General features: G+C 58.3%; 2 protein-coding genes across 8 annotated transcripts; one reads left to right on the top strand and one right to left on the bottom strand.

Annotated features, from left to right (window-relative positions):
- Positions 1 to 15,669, top strand: Zdhhc8 (zinc finger, DHHC-type containing 8; the record flags this gene model as incomplete). The annotated part of the gene is given in 11 exon segments (XM_005391724.2): positions 1 to 147; positions 7,342 to 7,463; positions 7,643 to 7,800; positions 7,890 to 8,062; positions 8,269 to 8,371; positions 8,690 to 8,781; positions 8,943 to 9,084; positions 9,288 to 9,408; positions 9,491 to 9,600; positions 10,824 to 11,830; positions 14,682 to 15,669. Coding segments are annotated over 11 exon segments (2,343 nt in total). The 3' UTR covers positions 14,893 to 15,669.
- On the bottom strand, positions 15,594 to 18,606 carry LOC102022129. 7 transcript variants are annotated; one of them, XM_005391727.2, is made up of 10 exons: positions 18,502 to 18,606; positions 17,951 to 18,420; positions 17,700 to 17,804; positions 17,492 to 17,596; positions 17,355 to 17,411; positions 17,162 to 17,266; positions 17,014 to 17,078; positions 16,819 to 16,876; positions 16,536 to 16,624; positions 15,594 to 15,744 (listed from the first exon to the last, which is right to left on the bottom strand). In XM_005391727.2, exons 1-10 carry the CDS (start codon positions 18,596 to 18,598, stop codon positions 15,600 to 15,602), a joined length of 1,296 nt encoding a protein of 431 aa, XP_005391784.1. In that variant the 5' UTR covers positions 18,599 to 18,606; the 3' UTR covers positions 15,594 to 15,599. The 7 variants fall into 7 exon arrangements, with proteins under 7 accessions (XP_005391784.1, XP_005391783.1, XP_005391785.1 ...); XM_005391726.2 differs by lacking the exon at positions 15,594 to 15,744 and adding an exon at positions 16,079 to 16,268; XM_005391728.2 differs by lacking the exon at positions 15,594 to 15,744 and adding an exon at positions 16,079 to 16,268 and having other exon boundaries at positions 16,536 to 16,585.
- Positions 18,607 to 22,862: the final 4,256 nt, after the last annotated feature.

Below are 22,862 nucleotides of genomic sequence, written 5' to 3'. Positions count from 1 at the left end.
CCCGCCCGGCCCCGGGGAGGGATGCCGCGGCGCGGCGCCCAGGATGCCCCGCAGCCCCGGGACGCGCCTCAAACCCGCCAAGTACATCCCGGTGGCCACGGCCGCCGCGCTGCTGGTGGGCTCCAGCACCCTCTTCTTCGTGTTCACGTGAGTCGGCGCCGCGCCCGGGGTCGAGATGGCAGCGGGGAGCGGGCCTGGCGCTGCTCCGCGGGCAAGGGGCAGCTGCCGGTGGGCTGGACGGGGCGGGGTAGGGTGGGGTGGGGCAAGAGGGGCGAGCCCCAGCCCTGGGGAGAGGGGCTGCAGCGTGGAGTGCTTGCGTCCTGGGGCACAGGGGACAGGTGAATCCTGGGGGACAGTAGTGCTGGCTAGGCACCTCTGAGTGTGCCAGCCAGTCCCTGGGTGTGGCTGCAGCCCCTTCCCTCCCACGGGCTCAAGAGAGGACCAAGTCACCCAGAGCCCCTAACTCTCCCAGCGATCAACCATGGGCTCTCCTATGGTCCATTCCAGAGCTAAGGTGTCCCTGCGTAAGTGTGGCCTGGCCCGGTTGCCAGTGCCTGCCCCACAGTGGCTGACGACCCTGGCCTGGTGGGGTCTTCTGCCTTCCCTTGGCCTTCTCTAGAAGACCCTGATGGTCATCACAGTTGGAAGGGGCATGGTAGGTCACACCTAGGGACAGACATTTATACAGCAAGGCCTATGGGGAACACCCAGACCTTCCAGGCCAGGCTTCCAGATGTAGGGAGGGTGTGCCCTCACCAGCTGGGCACCAGATGGCTCCAGCCTCAACTTCTTCACCTCAGACACAGGTTGGCTCACAACCTGAAGTGGCTAGCTGACCTCCCTCCGTGGTCCTGGTGCCACCTTGCAGATCCTTCAGCATGAAGGATTGGGGGTTCTAGGCTTCAGTTTGAGGATCTTTCACAGCTCACCCCCTTCCTCAAGTCTGAGAGCTTGATGTGGCCCAGGTGACCAGAGTGATGGCCACCTGTTTCCGGGTGGGGAAGCCTCTGAGTGTGAGTGAGCCTAGGGTGGGCAGGAGTGGTCTGGTGTCCTCCACCTTTGTAAGGGGGGTGGCAGCCGTGTGTGTGGTGAGTCTGAATTGGGTGCCTGTGGAGGCGGGAGAGGCCCTACCTGGAGGCTGGGGCTGGGTGGATGCTGCAGGCTGCCAAGAGATGTTTAAAAAAGGCCTGTGTGGACGGGCTTATTTCTGGCACTGGAGAGCCAGTGTGTTCTTGTCACTCAGATGCTGCTGGCTGTGGGACAGAGAGGGGTTGGTGGTAGGCGGATGTGGGGAGCCAGGTGTGGGGGACAGATGCCACCTCGGCTTGAGGGGTAGGGCTCAGCTCAGTCCAGACCCCCCAAAGACTGGGGTATGTCTGTTTTAGGTTCTCACTCCTCAGTGGTTTTTTTTTTTTGTAACTTTAAAACTAAGGTGTGTTCTCTATGGAGAACTTGTGAAATGCAGGGAAAAAAAAGTTTTAAAGAAAACCAGTCGCCTACCCTTGGTGGCCCCCTCCACCTTCTCCTCTTGTCCTCAGAGGACTTCTCTGCACCCTGGCACACACTAGCATCACCTTTGCTGCACACAGGGCATTCTGTAGCTATGTTTGTGGGTCATTTGCCCATGATTTTAGAGGGTCCGTTTATGTTGTTGTATTGTGAATTTGACGCAGCACCAGATATTGGGTGCTGGGCTGCTGCCACTGTGCTTAGGTGCTGCCAGGACAGCTCTGGGTCCCACAGTGTTCTTTTTGTTCATTTGTTTGTTTGTTTGTTTTTTGAGACAGGGTCTTACTGTGGAGTTCAGGTTGGCCTTGAACTCACTGTGTAGCCCAGGCAGGCCTCAAGCTTGTGGCAGTCCTGCTGCCTCAGCCTCCCAAATGCTGGAATTACAGGCATGAGCTACTATACCAGGCTTCCACACTATTCCTGAAGCTAGGATTTTAGAGTCATGGGCAGTGGTGTTCTTGAGCTGTGATGTTCCCTTTGGGGCCAGTGCCCTGATCTGTGTATGGCCCCTTCTGACTCCAGTTGGCTTTGTACCTGGAAGACGTTGCCATGAGTAACCCTTTGGCAGTATGGGGACTCCAGTGCTTTCAGCTCCAAGCAGGCATCTAGTGAGGCTCTGGAGCCAGGCCTGTTCCTTGGGGCCAGGGAGTGTGGTGACTATAAGGTCATATTCCCTGAGTTCAGTGGCTACTGGGGGTCCTGACTTGTCCCATTCTGGCTCAGCTGGGCTCCTCTAGATGACTGAGGACCTGAGAACTGATAGAAATCTCTGAGGAGCTGGCTGAGGACAGGCCATGCGGATCGCTTCTGGGAAGGTGGGGTTCTAGGCAGGTCTAGTGGCTGTGCTGGGTGGGTGTCTTTATTGGGACAAGCTTCTTGTCCCCTTTATGTCCCTCTTCCACCATGTGTCTGGGCTCAGGCCCACTGTGCCTCTTACCAGAACCTAGGAAGGGGAGTAGCTCCCCGCCCTGCCCTGAGGGCCCACACTGGGCACTGTTGTTTACTGGATTTGGGTGGCCACCACATCCCTCTCTGTACTCAGTAAATGTCATTTGCCCCCCTCAGGGCAGCGGTTCCTGGTGTCTTATTTTGTGCTATGGGCAAGACAAAGAACCTGAAGCCTGGAGAACCAGGGCTACCTCCCTAACAGCCTGCTCACCGAGGGGCAGTGGCGCTAATGGGACACTCCAGTGCCTGCAGGAGAGGCTCCAGTGAAGGGAGGCAGCCTGATGTGGGGTGTACCCTCTCTGAGGAAGGGGTACATGCTGTGAAGCAGGTTCTCCAAGGCCTCTTTCAAGAAGCTTTTTGGGGGTTGTGTACTCCTGGGCCCCCGGAATCCTTGCTGTGCATACCAGGCTGGGGCAGGTGCTAGGAGAGGTCTGAAGACCTCAGGCCTCAGCGCTGCCTCTCTCTAGAACCACTTTGCAGAATGATGGGGACCCTGTGCACACCAGAGGGCTCAGGCTACTTGGCCAGGCCCCCATTTGCAGAGCTGGGTTGGGCTGACTTGTGTCTGTCTGAGGCGTATGGGATGGTCCCCAGATGGGCTTGAGCCCTCTTCATGCTTGAAGCTTCAGCCTAGGACAACAGACTGCAGGGCTGGGTCCCAGCCAGCCACAGTGCAAGGGTCGGGTAGAGGAGGGCTAAGTAGTGCTGACTGGGCCTCCATGGACAAGGATCTGGGGTAGAAGCCAGTGTGTCCTGCCAGGACACTGTGTGTGACCTGGGGACTCCCAGCATCCCTGGCTTCCTGAGCCTGTTCCCCATCTGTCAGGTGTCTGGAGGGATCAAACAGGTGGGTGCAGGTGCTTCAGAGCCTAGAGGTCCTGCCTGGAATGATCAGAGTAGAGTGGCTGCTGGCCTGTGGGGCCTGGGTACCCCCATGGGCCAGTGCCACTCTCAAACAGTTTTGAAGAACCTGATTTAAATGAAAACATCTGAGTTAAAATTTTCCATTCCATATTTAGCTGTGGCAGACTTTCTGTGCCTAAAGCCACCTTCTTGCCTGGATGGTGTTCCTACTGGTCCTGGTGGGACTTGGGACCTTCACCTGGGGGGAGCACACAGTAGGGTCTTGTGTCCTGCCCAGGTCCCTGCCACTGAAGAGGTGGGGTTGGATCAGGGGGAACACTTGGAGCCCCAGTGTAGGGCCTCTCCAGGACCCTGTCTTGCCCATAGCACAAGTTGGGTCATCCAGGAGGGCGTCAGAGAGAAGTAATTGGCCCCTGCCTGGCTCACAGAAGTCCAGATGCCCCACCCTGGCCTGGGGCCTGCAGTCTTCTTGTCTTTCTGATACTCCTGCAATCTCCAGGCTCAAGCTGGGGCCTCCTGAAGCCAGCCAGGGATGGGGTGGCCTGGTCTATACCTCAGGCCTGGGCAGGTGTGGGTGTCATCCCAGCAGGCAGAAGAACTTCCTCAAGTGAACTAGTACTGACACAAAGTTGGGTGGAGCACTCTTGCCTACCCGGTCTTTCCTTGAGCTCATGTGTCCTTGAGTGTCCTCATGTGTCCCGGTATATCTTTGCATGCTTTTGTATGTCCACTCTGGTCTTCATGTGTCCTCACACACCCTTGCATGTCTTCAGGGATCCTCATGTGTTCTCATATTTACTCTGTCCACAGGAGCAGTGTGAACCCAGAAGTCGGGGGCACAGGGGCAGTGGAGCTAGAGATGGACAGGACTGGGGACAGGGGAAGGAGGAGCATGCCTGTGCATATGTGTTCACATATGTCCATGTGTACGTGTCAGTGTGTAAATGAATGTGCAGTTATGTCCATGTGTGTATCTTCATGCATGTGCACACAAGTGTGTGTGTCTGTGGATGTCTCTGACCCTGAATGTGCATGTATCTTGCTTGTGTACTCATCCCTGTGCATGTGTGCACACATGTACTTGTGTTTCTTGCAGCATGTTTATGTGTGCACATGTGTGTATGTCATGTTCACATGTGCATGTCTGTGCATGGGGTCTGTGTGTGTTCTTTGTCTCTTCCTCTGTCTAGTGCACGTGTTTCCTGAGTTCTGAGTCCTGCCTGGGCCCTCATAGGTTGGCTGGTGGGCCAACCGCAGCCTTAGGTGGGGCTCAAGGCCTGAGCACCCTTGTGATAGCACCTGGAGGATGACAAATGCATGGTCCTGAGCTTAGTTCCATCTTGGGGGCTGGAGATGGTGGGAGGACAGTGGCCCAGGTCCCAGTCACAGAACCTGTACCTCCTTAGAGCTTTCTGAGACCCAGGCAAACCCCCTCTGGGCCCTCCCAGACATTCAGGCAGGCAATGCCCACACTGAACAGAGGCTGCCCAGCACCTCAGCACAAATGCTGCCCCATCAGGTGCAAATTCCCAAATGTAGTCCTGTCACTGCATGCTGACTGTCTCCACTCACCCCTGGGCATCTCACTCAGGGCTGCTGTGTTATCCTTCTGGCCTGAAGGGTAATCAAGGTTCAAGGAGGTCATAGTAGTATAGTACTACCTATTGGTGGGGAGTTTTGGTCAGTGTGAGGTTCAGGTGAGCACACTCTGAGATACCAGCTGAGGGCCAAAAGGCAGGGCCCAGCTCAAACACCAAATGGTCCCAAGGTTTCTAATCCTCCTCTCCCTGCCTACAAAATGGGAGGACGGCTGGTGTCCCACTCCTCACGGTAGGATGCACTGTACAAGCCGGGCCTTGGAGGCAAGAATGGAGCCTGTACCTGGTATCCCCACATGTCCTCCTGCCTGGGCATGACATCCCCACCCCCACCATCTATGTCTATGTATACATCCACCCTGTTTGCAACCTACCTTGGTATGCACCCTGCTTTCCTTGCAGGCTGGCTCTACAGACACCGTGAGAATCTAATACTCTGTTCTCATGGTCTTAAAATTCTGAATCTTTGATAAAGGGTCCATGTTTTCACTTTTCCCGGGTCATGTAGCCAGCCCTTCCAGGGGACACCATAGGGAGGGTTCTTATACCACCTAGTGGACTCCAGGGTGCCCCATCTTTCCCTGGAGGGCTGAGGCAGTTTACCTGGAGCATGTCTTTCCCCTGCCTGTCAAGCCCATCCCCACGGGCATTTGGAACTGTGTCCCCCAACCCCACCCTGCCAGGTTGACCATGCCCAGGAGGCTTACCGTTGCCTTGCTGAATGGTGTTGGATTAGAGATCACAGGCGTTTTGAATGCTATCTGTATGCCAGGCAGAGGTGGGGAACATGGAAGGAAGGCATGTGGCGGGTGAATGCTCCAAGCCACCAGGACAGGGGTGATGGAGAAATATCCTCCAGGCAGAGGGACCCTTATGGCTATGGCACAAGTCCTCACTCTGTATGCTCACTAGCCTGTGGAAAAGAGGAAGGGGTAATTCATGGCTCTTGGTCCCGCAGAGGGTACTGCCGTGGGAAGCAGAATCTTTAAATAGCCTCTTGCTTTCCACTAAAAATAGTTCTGCTGCCATGGAGGTGGTTGCCGGGGTGGCAGGGCTGGCTCCTGGCCAAGGCAGGCGGGGGCGCACCGTGTGGCCAGTGTGCATTGGGGTGGCACAGGACCATAGACTCCTGGCCCTGCTGGTGTCACCATCTTTCCACCCTCCCGGTCAGGGCTCCCATGGGAAATCCCCACTGACCCTCTACCACATAGAGGGCCTGAGTGCTGGGAGGGGAGTGAACCTCCTGCGTGCCCCCGCACATGTCACAGCAGCTGGGTGCAGGGAATCCAGCAGGAGAGACTGAGTGGGTTGGCCCAGGGACCCCCTTGCAGGGTCAGGGCTGGGAAGTTTGAGGCTGTTGGGTCTGCATAGAGCGGACTCTGGTCAGTTTCCATGAGGGCTGAGGCAGGTGTGCATCAGGGACATATGCAAAACAAGACCCTTCCAAGAAGGCTGTGGAAGTTAGCCAGGAGTCCTGGAAGGCTTCCCGGAAGAGGGGGTGGGCGGCCCCAGAGCCAAGTGCTGGAGTGGGGAGGTGCTGAGGGCCTTGTGCTTTTCCAGTGTCTTCAAGTGTTCTGTGCTGCCATCTGGAGAGCAAGGTGACAAACAAACTGAACAGAAGAGGCTGCCTGGGCAGGGCTGTGCCCTTCAGGGAAGAGCAGGGGGATATTCCCTGTGCATGTACATCCAGGCTTGGGGCTACACACCCTAGACTCCAGAGTCTTCCTGGTAAGGGAATTCTGCCAGACTGAGGACAGGTCTGGGTGAGATCTAGGAGTGACCTGAGCGGCCCAGGTGGGCCATTGGCCTCAATCTGTCACAGCACATGGGCACAGTAGGCTTATTTCCTGTACTGGGCCCTCACTTCCTGCCTATGCCCCCTGTCTCCCATCAACCCAGGGTAGCAGAGTGGAAATGTTGTAGCTGGGGTAGAAGTGTGTAAATGGTTTTGCTTTGGGCCATGCTTCCTATAGTGACCCCATGCTGATGGTATCTCTCTCTGTCTCTTTTTTTGAGACAGGTTTTTTGAGACAGTTTCACTATGCTGTTCAGACTGGCCTTGAACTCACTTTGTAGCCCAGGGTGGCCTTGACCTTGCAGCAATCTTACTGCTTCAGCCTCCTGAGTGCTGGGATCCAGGCATTTGCCACCACTCCTGATGGGCCTCTGTTGAGCCTGTTTCCTTACCTTGAATCATGTTCTAGACAGCTACCCTGGAGGTTGTTGGGGCCAGAACTGGCATGCAGGGAGCCGTGGGATGAGGGACTGACGGTCCTAGGAGGCGTATAGCAACCTCTCAAACCCTGCTGTTGGCTTAGCAGACCCAGCCTGCACACACATAGCTACATTCATTACCTTGCTGTACTCTGCCTCCCCACCACAGCCCCCCAGACCCAGCTCTCTGCCTGGTTATTGATTGCAGGTGCCCGTGGTTGACAAGAGCTGTGTCCCCAGCTGTTCCTGTCTACAATGGCATCATTTTCCTCTTTGTCCTGGCCAATTTCAGCATGGCCACCTTTATGGACCCTGGTGTCTTCCCCAGAGGTAGGGCCCTATGGTGGGGTAGTTCATTTGCTCATTTTCCTTAGAGCATGAGTGGCTGACTTTGGAGAGACATGGGGGTTCCCAGACAGTGGGTTGAGCAGAGACTGGGGAGGGGATCCTCCTGCTAGGGAAGTCACCTTCCTGTCCCTTCACCACTCCGCCTGGGTCCTGATCTGCAGCGGACGAGGACGAAGACAAGGAGGACGACTTCCGGGCCCCGCTGTACAAGAACGTAGATGTACGGGGCATCCAGGTCCGCATGAAGTGGTGTGCCACATGCCACTTCTACCGCCCACCACGCTGCTCGCACTGCAGCGTCTGCGACAACTGCGTAGAGGTGACCACCCCACTGCCCCATGCCCCTACTAATCAGGCCCCACACCCAGTCCCATCCATCGTGTGTCCTGACGCGCTGCCTCTGCTCAGGACTTTGACCACCACTGCCCCTGGGTCAACAACTGCATTGGACGCCGCAACTACCGCTATTTCTTCCTGTTCCTGCTGTCGCTCAGTGCACATATGGTGGGCGTTGTAGCCTTTGGCCTGGTCTATGTGCTGAACCATGCTGAGGGTCTGGGAGCTGCCCACACCACCATCACGTATCCTTCCTCCCAAAGCCACATGTATCTCAGGGAGAATTGGGGCTCCAAGGGGTCGGTCAGCTGCCTGGGGCTCCCAGTGGGCGAGTCACCATCTCTAGATGGGCAGAGGTGGGTGTGTTTGTCCACAGGCACCTGCTGTGTTGCCAGCACAGTGCGGTCTGTCTGTCTGTCCTCATCTGCAGCCATTGGCCTTAACGGGCCAGCATGGCCGTCATGTGTGTGGCTGGCCTCTTCTTCATTCCTGTCATCGGCCTCACGGGTTTCCACGTGGTGCTGGTCACTCGGGGGCGCACCACCAACGAGCAGGTGCAGACCCTATGGGGCAGGGCCTGCAGAGCCCTTGGGTGAGGTGGCGTGTGCTGCTTCGGAGAACGGGGCTTGGGGTACCCCTGCACAGTCCTCGCTGTGGAAGCTGTTGCCGCCAGCCGCTCAGCCTGGAAATTCTGCAGCTCCCTGTGGGATAGGTGGGGGTGACCTGGGTTAGAGACTCCCCTGTGCTGACGCTACCCAATCTGCCTGCCAAAAGGACCACTTTAGAGGAACCCCAGCAGCCCTTGTCGTACCCTTGCCTTCCCTAGCCTGGACCCTGGGTGGCTAGGCTGGCTGAGTGTCTTGTGTTCACAGGTGACTGGGAAGTTCCGTGGGGGCGTGAACCCCTTCACCCGAGGCTGCTATGGGAACGTGGAGCATGTTCTGTGCAGCCCGCTGGCACCCCGGTGAGGCCCGGCCTGGACGGGGTTAAAGGCACCTGTGGGGTGGGCAGCCTCAAACCCTCAGCCCAGGCCCTTCCTGCTCTTGTCTGGTGGGGCTGGTCCTGCCTTTGGTGTGTGTTCTCAGCTGGGTTGCCTGGCTGCTGACGCCTGTGCCCCTGGTGCAGGTATGTGGTGGAGCCACCCCGGCTGGCACTCTCTGTGAGCCTGAAGCCACCCTTCCTTCGGCCTGAGCTCCTGGAGCACGCTGCGCCACTCAAGGTCAAGCTTAGCGACAACGGGCTGAAGGCAGGCCTTGGCCGCAGCAAGGTGGGGGCCTGGGCTGGGATGGAAGGGATCGGAGTCAGACCTTTAGAGGAGGGAAGCAGGCAGGTTGGAGGGGCCCAGCAGAGGTGGAAGGGGAAGAACTGGGCTAATTCTGGAGTAGGGTCCCAGGGTTCCAGAAAGGGATCCTCAGTTAAGCCCCACCCCTCATCCAAGCGCCCCCTCCCCACTGACCCTGATCCTCCCAGTCCAAAGGCAGCCTGGATAGGCTGGATGAGAAGCCGCTGGACCTGGGGCCTCCACTGCCTCCAAAGATGGAGGCCAGCAGCTTTGGAAGTGACCTGAAGACCCCGCGACCTGGCAGTGCTGGTGAGATGGAGGCAGCCAAGCTGGGGAGGGGTATGGTCTGACCTTCATCTGACCCCAGTCTGACAGTGGCCCTTCTTCCCAGAGAGTTCTCTGTCAGTACAGCGGACCAGCCCTCCGACACCTGCCATGTACAAATTCCGGCCAGCCTTCCCCACGGGTCCAAAGGCACCCTTTTGTGGGCCTAGCGAGCAGGTAAGGAGACCAGCCCTGTCCTGAGAGGCCCTACTCACCCACCCTTTCCCCTCCCCAAGAGGGCTGCCCTTTAGCCACAGGAATGTCCATAGGACCCCAGCCTGTGAGTGCCCTGACCTGAGGTCCATTGGAGGAGAGCAGGGTAAGGTGTCCTGGGAGGGGCTGACACTTGTGGACCCAACTGGGCATCTCTGTCCCTTGGTTGGCATTGCCCATAGGGCAAGTGGGTGGCTGCCCCCAGGAGCAGAGTGTCAGCGTTCCTGGAATTCCCCCATGAGTCACTCTGTGAGGCCCACGGGAAGCCTTCTGAAGAATTTGAGATTTGTTTGAGGAAGCACATTTATTTTCCCCAAGTTAAATGCTCTACTGTCCATCACTGTGGAGCAGCTGGCAGCGTTGGACAGCCTGTACAACAGGCTGCCTTCTCTGCTTGAGGACCACCGAGAGCCTTGTAAACTAGCTGCACTGCCAGCAATCCTTCCTCGGGATCTGTGTCTTACCCCCTGCAGTTGGGGTCACTGGGTGCCATAGTGAATCTAGGCCTCCCTGGCCAAGAGTCCAGTCCTGATGGATACAGTGACCCTGCCCCACAGGCAGATCACCTCTGGTTGGGAATGGGGGGTTCTAGGTGCCCTCCCTGTGTCACCTCCTTCCCAAGACTGATCACAGTCCCAGAGTATATTCAGTCTGGATCCTGGTCACATTTACCCTCCTCCTCTTTGGGATTTGAGGTTCCTGTGGCCCTGCTCCACCCAAGCCATCTGTGCCAGTCACAGAGCCCAAAAGAGGCCCAGCTTCCCTGTGCCTGAGGCTGCCCTGTGCGGGTGGCTCCTGGCTGGCTGGACTCCCTGGGCACAACCCTGTGTCTGTAGCAGCCAGCTCTGCCTTGCGCTATAGAGCCCCTGTGCCTTTGGGCCCAGAGTCACCGTGGACATGGGTGTGGCCCATGTGGTCCCTCCTGGGGATTGTGACAGTGGCAGGTCTCATACAGCCTTGCCTTGAGAGGTAAGCTCTGGGCCCATTGTGCTGGCCCCACCCTGCTCTCCACAGTGTGCATGAGAGCAGGAGCTGTGGTCAGGCAGAATATCTCGGACCATGTATTAGGCACACCTGGCAGTAGGGCTGTTTCAGCAGAGTTATGGCTTCCATGTGGTCAGACCACCTGGTGGCTGCCTTCCAGGGGTTAACAGGTATGCACCAGCCAGTTCTCTCTTCCTTTACAGGTCCCCGTGTCAGGTCCTGACTCCTTGACCCTGGCAGATGACAGCACCCACAGCCTAGACTTTGTGTCTGAGCCCAGCTTGGACCTCCCTGACCATGGCCCGGGTAGCCTGCACTCGGCCTACCCGCCATCCCCGCCGCTCAGTGCCACCGATGCCTTCTCGGGTGCTTTGCGCTCCCTGAGCCTCAAGGCTGCCAGCCGGCGAGGTGGGGACCACGTGGCCCTGCAGCCCCTGCGGTCTGAGGGTGGGCCCCCCACTCCCCATCGCAGCCTCTTTGCCCCTCATGCTCTACCCAATCGAAATGGCAGCTTGTCCTATGACAGCCTGCTTAACCCTGGCTCACCCAGCAGCCACGCGTGTCCAGCGCACCCCTCAGTTGGTGTAGCCAGCTACCGCTCGCCCTACTTGCACCCTGGGGTAGGGGGTGATCCACCACGGCCCCCACCCCGCAGCTTCAGTCCTGTGTTGGGCCCCCGGCCTCGGGAGCCCTCGCCTGTGCGCTATGACAACCTGTCTCGGACCATCATGGCCTCCATCCAGGAGCGCAAGGACAGGGAAGAGCGAGAGCGGCTGCTGCGCTCCCAGGCTGACTCGCTCTTCGGTGACTCGGGCGTCTATGACGCACCCAGCTCCTACAGCCTGCAGCAGGCCAGCATGCTGTCTGAGGGCAGCCGAGGCCCCATGCTGCGCTACGGCTCCAGAGATGACCTCGTGGCTGGGCCTGGCTTTGGTGGTGCCCGCAACCCTGCCTTGCAGACATCTCTATCTTCACTGAGCAGCTCCGTGAGCCGGGCACCACGGACATCCTCCTCCTCCCTGCAGACAGACCAAGCCAGCAGCAGTGCCCCAGGGCCCCGGCCGGGCAGTGGCTCACACAGGTCACCTGCTCGCCAAGGCCTGCCCTCTCCACCTGGCACTCCCCACTCACCCTCCTACGTGGGCCCCAAAGCTGTCGCCTTCATCCACACGGACCTCCCAGAACGGCCGCCCTCGCTGGCTGTACAGAGGTGGGTGCTGGCGGTGTGGGTGGGCTTCCTGTGCAGGGCATCACCCCCTTGGCCTGGTACTCTGTGGTGGCTGCAGGGACCAGGCAGGGAGGGTGGGCTTCATCTTGCCTCAAAGACCCCTTAGTTGCCTCACATGAAGCTGGCCCGGCTCTGAGGTTTCTTGTGGGCACACTCCAGTGTGTGTGAGGAGAGGAGGAGTTGTGCCTTGAGCACAACATCTCACATTGTCTCAGAGCTTCCACAGACCCAGCAGATGGAAAGGCCCAGGGATAACTTGCTGTGGAACTGGTGCCAAACCACAGCATGAGTCTTTTGGGTCACAGGCTCTGGCCTTCCTGGGTCTGCTTGGGGCTCTCCTTGGGTCTACCTTGGTGTACCCACAAGAGGGTAAGGCTGATGGACATCGTATCACAGTGCAACAAGCTACCCAGCTTCTACTTGGGAAACCAAGGCTTTCCAGTGGTTTGTTAACTGAGGCTGCCCTGAAGGGCCAGGTTGAGCACTATGTTGGACAAGTCCTCGTGCTGGGCAGCTTGTGGCACTGTCCTAGCACTGTTCCATCCAGGCCCCAGCTGCCCTGAGCAAAGGCTCAGTTTTTTCCTAATGGCAGATGAGGGCGTGGAAGAGACCCCTGACCAGACCCTTGGGCCAAAAGGAGGCTGGGGAGTGTAGCCTGGCCCTGAGCAAGGCTCCCCACCCTATGCTACTGGAGCCTAGCTGGTTTCTTGGGGTTCAGGAGGAAACTGTGGTGAGGCAGGCATAGCAGTTGGGGGATAGAGGGGCTGCTTAAGCAGCAAGGTTTGGTCAGCACTGGCAAGGCCAGAAGGCAGAAGGGAAGCCCCTCATTCTAAGAGGGGGCAGGGAGGGGCCAGACAGCATTACTAGTAGGCTTCCCAGCCTAGCGCACCAGGACAGGGTGGGGTAAGGCCTAGGGCTCAGTTTAATGTCCATTTGGCCAGCCTGTTCTCTGACCAGTGCCAGCTGGGAGAGAACAAGGGATCCACCCAAGATGTCTGACATCTGTCTGTCCTGTGACAGTACAACCCAGGGTCAGGACACAGGGCTGTAGTCCACGTCTATGTGTCCTGTCATACTGCCATCCCATGTTCACCGTGTACATGCGTGTATGTGCTTGTTTTAATGCAGGGACCACCCTCAGCTGAAGACCCCCCCAAGTAAGCTTAACGGGCAGTCCCCAGGCCTGGCCTGGTTGGGGCCTGCTGCTGGCCCCCAAGGGCCCTCCGCCAGCCCTGCCCGGCACACGCTGGTTAAGAAGGTGTCCGGCGTGGGTGGGACAACGTACGAGATCTCGGTGTGAGAACTGACCACCACCTGTCTGCCATGACGCCACAGGGACCAGGACCCCATGGTGGTTCCCCCTACCCCCACCAACTTCTCTGCCCCAGGGAGAGGCCACCGCCCAAGCCTGGTGTGGACGCATCAGCAGGAGAGAGCCACGCTTCCACAAGCTTGTCCCAGCACCCTGTGCCAGTCCGTCCACTCATCTCACCAGGAAATTGGGTCCCAGGGCAAAGCTGGGCCTAGGGTTGCCAGGATGTGGGCCTCTGTGTCTGCCCCTGCTGGGCAGTGAGGGGGACCCAGATTGCATCTCCCATTGGCCAAGCTCAGCCTCACCACCCTGTCACCCTCGTCCCCCTAGGCCAGTCTCCAGCAATTCTACTGGTCTACCCACTCACCTTACAGATGGGTCACTGCGGCCTGAGATGAACAGAGGCGGGGCCCTGCCCTCCCAGCTGCCCCTAACACGTTGCCTTTCCCCAACTGGCTGGCAGCTTGCAGCTTGTCAAGGCTGATGCTTCTGCAGCCCTGGCCTGCTCTGGGTTGTGATGGATGGGTGGACAGCCGGACAGGCAGGCAGCCACCTGTGCTGGGGTCCCAGCTCCGTGTGTTCCATCTTGCCTGGCCTGCGGGCTTGTGTCCCCATGTCTGTGTGCTGTGCTGCCGTGCCACGTCCAGTGTGTTTGCTCGGCCGCCACTGTCCCTTTCATTGAAGCCTTAACTTCTGCTTTGTGCTCTTGTGGGGGTCGATGAGGGTTGGAGGGTGTGGGCGCAGGCATGTAGATCAGACACCACCCCAGGAGCCAGTGAAACCTGGAGCCCCATCCCCAGCCCTCAGGCCCTCCCTGCCAAACTGGAGAATCCCCGCCCCAAGGCGAGTGAAGTCCCTGGCCCTGGCCTGGCCAGTGCCGTGTGGAAAGCACATTGGAGAGGGAGGTCAGTGCTTCCCCTGGCATCAGGGACCTGAGAGTAAGCACATGGCAGCATCTGCTTGCATTGTGTCTGTTTTATGTTTTTATATCTACATCTATATATCTATAATTTTATTAAAAAAAGAAAAAGTCATTTTGATCCTTTCCTTGGCGAAGCCAGGACTTTGGGTACAGGGGGCCCCAGGAGATGGGGGTATTAGGAGAGGGGTGGCTGGCTGTCACAGGGCAGAATGTTCTTTAGGGTATTTGAAACTAAGTCTGGGGGCTGGTGGTGGGTCTTTGGTTGGCAAGTGTGAGTTTGTCCACCCTGGTCTAAGTCACTGTTGGTGCTAACTAGGTGTGTGGGGAAAGGCTGGAGCTGGACTCACCCCAAGGACTTGGAGACTGTGGAGTGGGGGCACCTTCTAGGAGTTGTTGTACTTTCTGACATGTGTCTGACATGTGCCGGGATGGGATTGGGGAGTGCCAGGAATCCATAGCTCTTTGGGGCTGAGCCTGGGCAGGGCTGGGGGATGGGAGCTCAGGGACAGAGGGAGCTACCTTGAACCTGGAATCTTGCAGCTCTGCCCCATGCTGACCTCCACCTTTCTGCTTCTCTCTTTGGACGCCACGGCCCGCAGGGGGCGAATAGGCACCTGTAGCCGCGCATGGGGGCGGCGTGGCCAGCCCAGGGGGACCCCCAGCCTGCACCTGTGCCACCTTGGCCTCCCTGAGGACCGCCCGCCGCTGCGGGGCCCCTGGAGCCCAGCCTCTGGGGCAACCCCCCGCGGGACCATGTGCCGCCTGCACTCAGCCGCATCCAGTCTTTTCCCCAGCCTCTCGGGGCCCTAGCCAGTTGCCAAGTGGGCAGCTCTGAGGCCCTGGATAGCCCAACTGGGGACCCAGGGAGCCAGGCTGCCGTGGACCCTGGGGCACATTGGGTGTGGGCAGGGGGTCCCCTTTCCACCAGCCATGTTCTGATCGACTCCAGCCTGCCAGGGCCCGTGACCCTGTGTCCAGGTGACCTCAGGAAGTCCCCCACCTGCTGCAGGGGGTGGAAACCCCACTGGGACCAGCACGACCTTCACCCCAGCTTCCCTGCCCCACCAAGCACTTTAGATTAAACCATTCCTCTCGGGACCCCGGCCGCTGCGGGTTGGGCTGGGGTGGGGGTCTCAGGCTGCTCCTGCCGTCACTGCACTCTCCCTACCCTACTCCCTCACAGGAACAGATGCCTTAACCTGGAGCCACCAGCCTTGTGGGCCATGGGCCTCAGCTCGTCTGGCTGGGCCCCTTCCTTGCCCCACCCATGGGTTCCCGTCCACAGCTCTTCTCTGGCCCCGCTTGGGCTGTCTGTATCCAGGGATGATGCCCCTGGGAGGTTGAGGGCTGAGGGCCACAGCCCTGCAGGATCCCAGCCTGCTAGGCCTAAAGGCCCCCCCAGGGCAGAGCAGGATGGAGCTCTGCCAGCCCTCTTCCTGCTTAGGGCCCTGTCCCAGGACCTACCCTGGGCAATAGATGTCTCCCATTTGGGGACAAGAGAGCCACAAAGCTATTCTCTATTGTTCTGAGGTATCCCCTCTGCCAATTGAATTCCCCAAAATAAAAAAATTTTGGTGTTTACCTCCATGGCTCTGTCCAACAATGTGGTCCCCTTGTGTGAGCCTTGGGCAGTGTGCCAGGGGGCTAGGCTGGACAGAGACCCTGGGTCGAAGAGGGGACAGTAGCCCTCAGGATGGTGACGGGGTGAGGGTATTCAGTAGGTTGAGGGCTCTGGTGGACTCAGAACAAAGGACCCCTGGTCCTTGTCGGGCTAGTGCCTCTTAGGAAGACCTTCCTTGATACCCTCACCGTAGAGCCCCTCATGGGAGGCTACCCAGAGTGGCCAGATGAATGCGGGAAGGGGAGCCAGCACTGATGCTGGGGGGCAGGCGGGGCCCCCCTCCGAGAGGCCGCTCTGCTAGACTGACGGTGCGCCTGGGAAGCCTCAAAACATTTGCCCCCAGGTTGGTTTCCTTGGAAACAAGCTCACACGCCAAACATGCCATGACTATATGTCCGGCCACAGGCCCAGCCCTCAGGACAGACCCCGCCTCCACCCTTCTCCACAGCTCCTGGCGGGGATGGTGCTTGGCGGTGCCATGAACAGGAGCCGGCGGGGCCACTGGACACGTGGGGCAGCGCCGGCAGCCTGGCCTCCTCCTCGCTGGGGCCACTGGGCTTCCGGCCTAGAAGGGCAGGAAGTCATCTACCTCGAGACGCAGGAAGGGGCCCAGTAGGGCCCGGAGCTTCCAGACTGTGGCTCGGCTCAGCAGGGGCGGCACCAGCCCCTCAAAGGGCGCAGGGTCCACCACGTACACGTAGGCAGCAGTGCAGGCCAGCAGGGTGCCCAGCAGCAGCCTCAGGGCCAGCAGCCTGTGGGCGGTGGTGGTCAGGGGGAGGGGGCACTGTGGGGATGATCCCGGAGAATGGGCTCTGCCCGCAAAGTGACCTACCAGAGCTGGCCCTTGAAGCCCTTGGAACATCCCAGCTGTGGCCTCCCTTTCTGTTGGGGAGGGTGCCGTGTCAGAGCCTGTGCTGAGGGCTGTGGCAGAGGGTAGGGGTCCTCAGCTATGGGGTCCACCAGCTGTGGGCCTACCCTACCCCTCCCCAGTAACTTATTTTCCATGGTTACTCTGGTCAGGAGTTGGGGTTCCTGGCCTGGGGGCCTAGCCACAGCAGGGCCCCAGGGTGGGGCCAGGTCTCCAGACTGGGATGGGTGTGGGATGGGGAACTCACTGCCACGCATGCCATCTGCTGCTCCTTCCTGGCCTGGCTGCGGCACTGGGCCCGCTCCCTGGGGTGGGGAGTGAGGCACATCAGGACCACGCCCCCTGCCCCAGCCTGGTGCCACCCCATTCTGTGGAACTATGGGATCAGAGACTGGACCCCCATCCTGATGTGGCTCAGCCAGGCCTTGGGCCCCCACGTCACCCCAGAATCTCCAGCTGAATGTCCTCCATTTGGTCTAGCACACCCCGAATGTCCTTCTTGAGGTTCTGGAGGGCAGAGAAGGTGGGTTGGGTTCTCCACCCTAGTCACCTTGCCACCCTCCCGGTTTCCCATCCCCAGCCTTCCCCACCTTCCCTCGCTCCTCCTGCTCCTGACTGTCACCTTGGGGACCTACCAGGAGCCCAGTGGCCTGGTTGTTCAGGGCCATGTGTACCTCTGCCACGCCATCCCATACCTAGCAGTGGAGAAGACGGGGTCATGCCCAAGAATTAGACCCACAGAGGATCCCCTTGCAGCCCTCCTGCCCGGGGCTCACTGGGCACCTCTGTGATGGCCATCTTCTTCCTCTCAAAGGACAGTCGGATCTGTTGCAGCTCATTCTAGATGGGGCGGGGCACAGCGTGAGCTCGAGTAGCCCCTCCTTGGGCCCAGCCCCTGCACCTGCCCCTGCCAGGCCCACCTGGGATTGCTGCACAAAGGCCTCCTCCCCCCGGCACAGCTCACGCCTCAGCAGCTGCACAGGAGCCCTGTCCTCTGGGGGCCGGGTGCTGGCTGACTCGGGGGACTGCCGGAGAGCCCCAGGTCAGCAGGAGCCAAGGCCTGTGGCCTGCGGTCATGGGGGCGGGGGTGAGGCTGTGTGGGGTGACAGGGCTTCAGCTGGCACTTACCCAGGCCAGGGCTGAGCAGCTGGAGTGCTCAGTACATAGAGGCAGGAACTGCCCTGGCCCCAGCATTGCCCCCAGCTGCTCCCGGAGGTCCTGATTCTGCCTTTTCTGGGGTTGGAGACAGAGATGGGGTCACCTGTCATGGCCACTGCTCAGGCAGGAAACTGGGGTGGTGGGCTGAGGCTTTGAGGGCAGACAGAGGCCTGGGCAGTGGGGAACATCTTGGAGCCTTCAGCTGGCAGAGCTGCACTCACCAGGCTGTGATTCTCCTGCTCCAGCTGGAGAAAGGATGGTTTTGTAGATCCCAGCCGCTCTCTCTGGAGCTGTGGGGGTACTGCCCTGGGCGAAACTGAGGCCCCTCCTCCTGGTGGCACGGTGGGGCAGGGGCAGAGTCTAGGCCCTGAGCTAGGGGATGCCCCTTGCCTGGGTAGCCCTTGCTCTGACCCTGGTTTCAGGGGCCAGCCCCACTCCATCCCCACCTCCGTTTCTCCTGGTCTTGGCCCCCCTGGCTCTCTTGCTCTCTGCTGCTGCATTTCTTCTTCTTCGCTGGATATAAAGGAGGCCTTGCCTCCCACCCTGGGACTTCCACCCTTTGACCCTGGAGCTGGGAAAGTCCTCGCAGACTCCAGTGAGTGAGTGGATGGCAGGGGGACCAGGCAGGGCCACCTTACAAATCCCTGGCAGGGCTGATCAAGGCATCCTCCATGGTTGCTCGAAGCTGGGGCTGGGGGACACTGGGGGTGAGAGCGGCCACAGGGCCCCAGAGTTTTGGGCCCCTCCATCCCTCCCTATAACCCCTTCTGACCCCAGGTCCAGGCTCTGGCCTGGCTGACCTGCCGCCCTCTTACTGAGGGCGCTTTGGTGTCATGCTGGCTCACAGGTCTACCCCAGGTGACAGTCATAAAGGGCCATGTGCAGCCAGGGAGGTCACAATGGGCCAGGATAGGGGAGGAACCAAGCTGGGGCCCCTCCCATCATCACAGCTCTGTCCTCACTGCCCCCTGAGTCCCTGAGACCAGGTCATCCTTCTCCTTAGTTCCCTCCCCTGCCTGTGGAATAACACCTTAAGTGAGTCTCTTTGGTTGAGAGTGGCTCAGGAAACCAAGTGCTGGCAGAAATAGCCGTCAGTCCCGTCTGCCCCAGGGTCCAGGCCCCCCCTGCAGTGTGTCCCAGCTGAGCTCCTGCTGCCTGAAGGCAGCGGACAAGCCCAGCGAGACCCAGAGAATCTGCCGGTCGGGCCAGCCAAGCCACCCACCCACCCACCCACCTCAGAGCCCTGGGTTAAATTGCTGCTTTCACCACTAAGTTTTGGAGTGGTTTGTCGCTCGGGAGTCATTTTTAAATTTTTATTACAATAAAACACATTGATATGAATCCCTCTCAAAATACTCCCCCTCATTGCTCGCCATTTTCTCAATCATTTCTGGAACTTTTCTTCTGGGAATGTCTTTAATTGCACTTTTGTGGCTGCCTCAGTGTCCTGAATTGATTCAAAATGTTTACCTTTCATGGTCTTTTCTTTGGTGGGGGTTGGGTACCGGGAATCAAACTCAGGACCTTGCACTTGCCAGGCAGGCACTGTACCACAGAGCTATATCACTGGCCCTTCATGGTCATTTTTGATGCTGGGGAAGAGCCAGAATTTGCACAGTACCAGATTTGGTGGGTAAGGTAGGTGGAGACACACTGTGGTGTCCTTATGAGGCTGCCTTTCTGTTGGATGGCCCTCGGCCTCCTCCTGTAACATCTTTTTGAACACACCTTGTAAAGATGCTCAAAGAGGATTTCCAGAACTGCTTCAGAAAGTGGCAAAACTGCGGGGTAAGTGCTTTCAAAGTGAGGGGGAATATCTTGAGGAAGATGAGTGGGATTGTGCCTTTTGCTGTAATAAATTTTTAAAAGTTTAAATATTCACTATATTTTGATCACACTTTGTATATGTGTACACGTGCATGTGTACGTGTGCGCATGTGTGTATGTGCATGCTGTGTAGCCTGTTGCTCCTCAGGCTGTGATGAACAAAACAACAGAAAATTAAATCAAGCACAAGAGAAAATGATGCAATCGAGAGGCTCAATTTACACGAGCTGTTTGAAGGCTGCATACTGTTTTATAGGAAACTGGTCTTTTTTTACAGGTAGAAGGCGCATACTCTAAAACAACAACAAAAGTGTGGTACAGGGAATGATAACCCAGTGCCATAGTCATTTATTATCTGTGTCCATTATTCTGGGCAGCACCTGACACATGTGCTGAACTTCTGTGGGGCTGGAGTGCAGTAGGTGCGTTTATACCTGTGTGACAAACACATGAGGAATGTGTTGTGCTGTGATGTCCTGATGGCTACAACATCACGAATGGATGGGAAATTTCAGCGCTATTATAATCTTTTGTCTTTCCTCCCTTTCACCCAGGGCCAAGTAGGACAGGCAAAGCACTGTACCAAGGAGCTATGCCCCACCTCTCTTCACTGTCATCTTATCAGGCCACTGTTCTACAGTGTGGCCTGTTGTTGACCAAAATGTCATTATCCAGTGCATAACGGTGCATCTGTGTTATCTAAAAGTGTACTTTGAATTTCAGCAGTCGTATTTCTGATTGCTGAGCTGTGTCTTCCATTACTCAAGTGCCTCCTGCTCTGCTCTCATTCTGTCCTATTTTCTTATTCTGTTCTTGTTCAGGGACACAGTGGGTTGGGGGCAGGGCATCTGTTGTTGCCTGTCCCAGTTGACTGTAGGAAGCTGGGCCTCTGGAAGGAAGGCCTCCCCCAGCAAGGCCACGTCTTCTGCTGCAGCCCTGCGGTCTGGAAGGGAAGGAGGGTCTGGGGGCTTTTCCAGAGCAGCTTTCCCTGATACCTGCTGACCTGCTGTAACTGTTAATGGTCAGCAGAGCAGGAGCCAGCCCCAGCCAGCCCAATCTTCTGCTCATCCCTGGTTCGTACCCAGGGAGTCCCCTCCGTCACCCCCCGCCTATGGTCTCTCGCCTGCAGATGACCTCTCTCCTGTTCTCTTCCCCTTGTGGGTACACAGCAGGGGGGACAGAGGAGGGGCGCACAGACCACACCAACCACACATGACCCTGGGGCAGGAGGTGCCTGCCGACCTTATAGCACTGGGCTGTGACTGGGGACCCAAGTGACAGGACGGGCCTGAAGCCTGCCTCAGCTGCCCTTGAGCTCTCCCTGAACTGCCAAGTGTCTGTCTCCATAGCCCCGCAGGGATAGGTAGAAGTGTCCCGGGCCCAGAATGTGCTTGGCTCAGAGATGAGGCCTAGGAAGGGCACTTAGAGGGCCTCTAAGGTGAGGAGGCCATGGGGGGGGAATGGTGTGAGAACACAGTCAAAGGCCCAGAGCAGCTGGCACTGAGGGGTGGGGCAGAGTGGTGGCTTTGGCTTGTGCTGTGTTCCTACCAGGTCTCCGTGGTGCTTCACAGGTGCCCAGCATGACCAGTGACCCCATAATAATAATGATGATAGTGGTGGTCATGGAGATGAGAAGCTGGGCAAGTTCCTCAGGCCCCACTGCAGGTGTCCAGGCTGGGCGATGGTCACTAAGCGGCCATGAGGAAGTGCTCAGGGCACCCTGGATGCACTGTATCCTCTTGCCACCTGCCTGCTCCACAGAGGAGCCCCACATCCCTGGTCACCCTGCCTTCCCTCCTACTGCGCCCTGTCGGAGGGTTGTCTGCTGTGTCTGAGCCAGTTCTTAACATGCCCCACCCCAAAGCCATCCTCACCCTCTCCTTGGCCCTTGCCATGTGGCTTTAAGTTAGACACCTGTGAGGTGGGGTCTCTCAGAAGAGAGAGGAGCCCTGGACCTGCACCCATGGTGAGCTTCTCACATATGGGGCCCGGTGTGCTGACGTTTGCCCAGTGCCCTGCAGTGGGTGTCCTGGGTGGGAGTGGGCGGGGGGCTCTAGGGTACCTGTAGGAGAGAAGCACTGGGCACTGGCCAGACGCTGGAAGTCTCAGTCCCACTGGAGAAAAGTGTGGCTGTCCAGAATGTGGTGGGAGAGATCTGTGGTCCTCGTTACTAGGCAGCACACCTCCCTGGACGCCAGTTGCTATGGCAGTCGCTTCCTGCCCGTGTTGCCATGACACCCAGATGGCCTTGGGGAGCCTGGAGTGGTGAGGAGGGGCTACCCTAGTCTCCCTTGACTCTCCTTGGCTCGTGTCCAGGGGATGCTCAGGAGGGAGAAGAGGAGAGGCTGGGATTTACTACTGGTGTGGACTCAGCACTACCTGCTAACTCTGGGCCCAGATTGGGGCCCTTCTGCTCTCCTCACTGCGGCCTTGATGCTCAGTGTCCCCACCTCTTTTGATAAGCTGGGAGACGGGTCCTGTGCACCCACTGGGAGCCTCTTCTGTTGAAGCCCTCAGAGCTTCCGTGTATGGAGGCTCAAGGTGTCAGCAGAACCTGGAGAAATGTCCTGGGCCAAGGCCCATGGGACTCTGAAGATGTCTTGGGCCTCTCAGGTGCCCCCAGACTCACACCCAGAAGTATGGGTCTGCTGGGGGCTGGGTGAGGGGTGAGGTAGCCTGTGGAGAGACCACTGCACCCCAGGGCCAGAAGGCAGGGCTACGGGTCCTCTGCTCCCAGCAAGGGGACATAGACCACTGAGTGCTGGGTGACTACGCCTCCCGCCCCCAGCCTGTAGAGAGCAGAACAGGCTGGAGGCTGGGTCCTGGGAACAGAAGGTGGCCCAGAGGGTTCTGGGTAGGTCTGTGCCTGTGAGGTCCTCCTAGGGATTCCCCTTTCAGAGGCTGAGGCTCCTCCCCTTTCAGGGAGAGGAAGGCACGGCCCATGGCTGCTCTGTCCCCAGCGTGGCTGCGTGGCTCCAGGACGCAGGTGGTAGCAGACCATTTGTCTCTCTCTGAGGTGAAGCTCTGAACACCCGCTGCTCATATTTTTTATTTAAGAATCAGAGAGATAATAAGAATGTCAAGGAAAATCCTCTCATGGACAGCATGGCCCCAATAAATTACCATCAGTCCAGGATATGAGGGCTCCAAGGGGGGGCAGTATGCTGGGACTGCCATGGCCCCTGTCCACCTGGGTCACTGTGGGTGAGGTGATGTGTCTACCCTTGCTTGGACCCCTTCCTCCTCCCTGTGAGCCCCCATACAGTAGGCTCAGAGTGCATTTATTTCTTCTCTCTCTTCTTTTTT

Source organism: Chinchilla lanigera, unplaced genomic scaffold (genome assembly GCF_000276665.1).
Source record: "Chinchilla lanigera isolate Chin_1 unplaced genomic scaffold, ChiLan1.0 scaffold00041, whole genome shotgun sequence".
Taxonomy (NCBI): Eukaryota; Metazoa; Chordata; class Mammalia; order Rodentia; family Chinchillidae; genus Chinchilla; species Chinchilla lanigera.
Note: the sequence above shows the minus strand (reverse complement) of the source record. Positions and strands in the feature narration are given on the sequence as shown.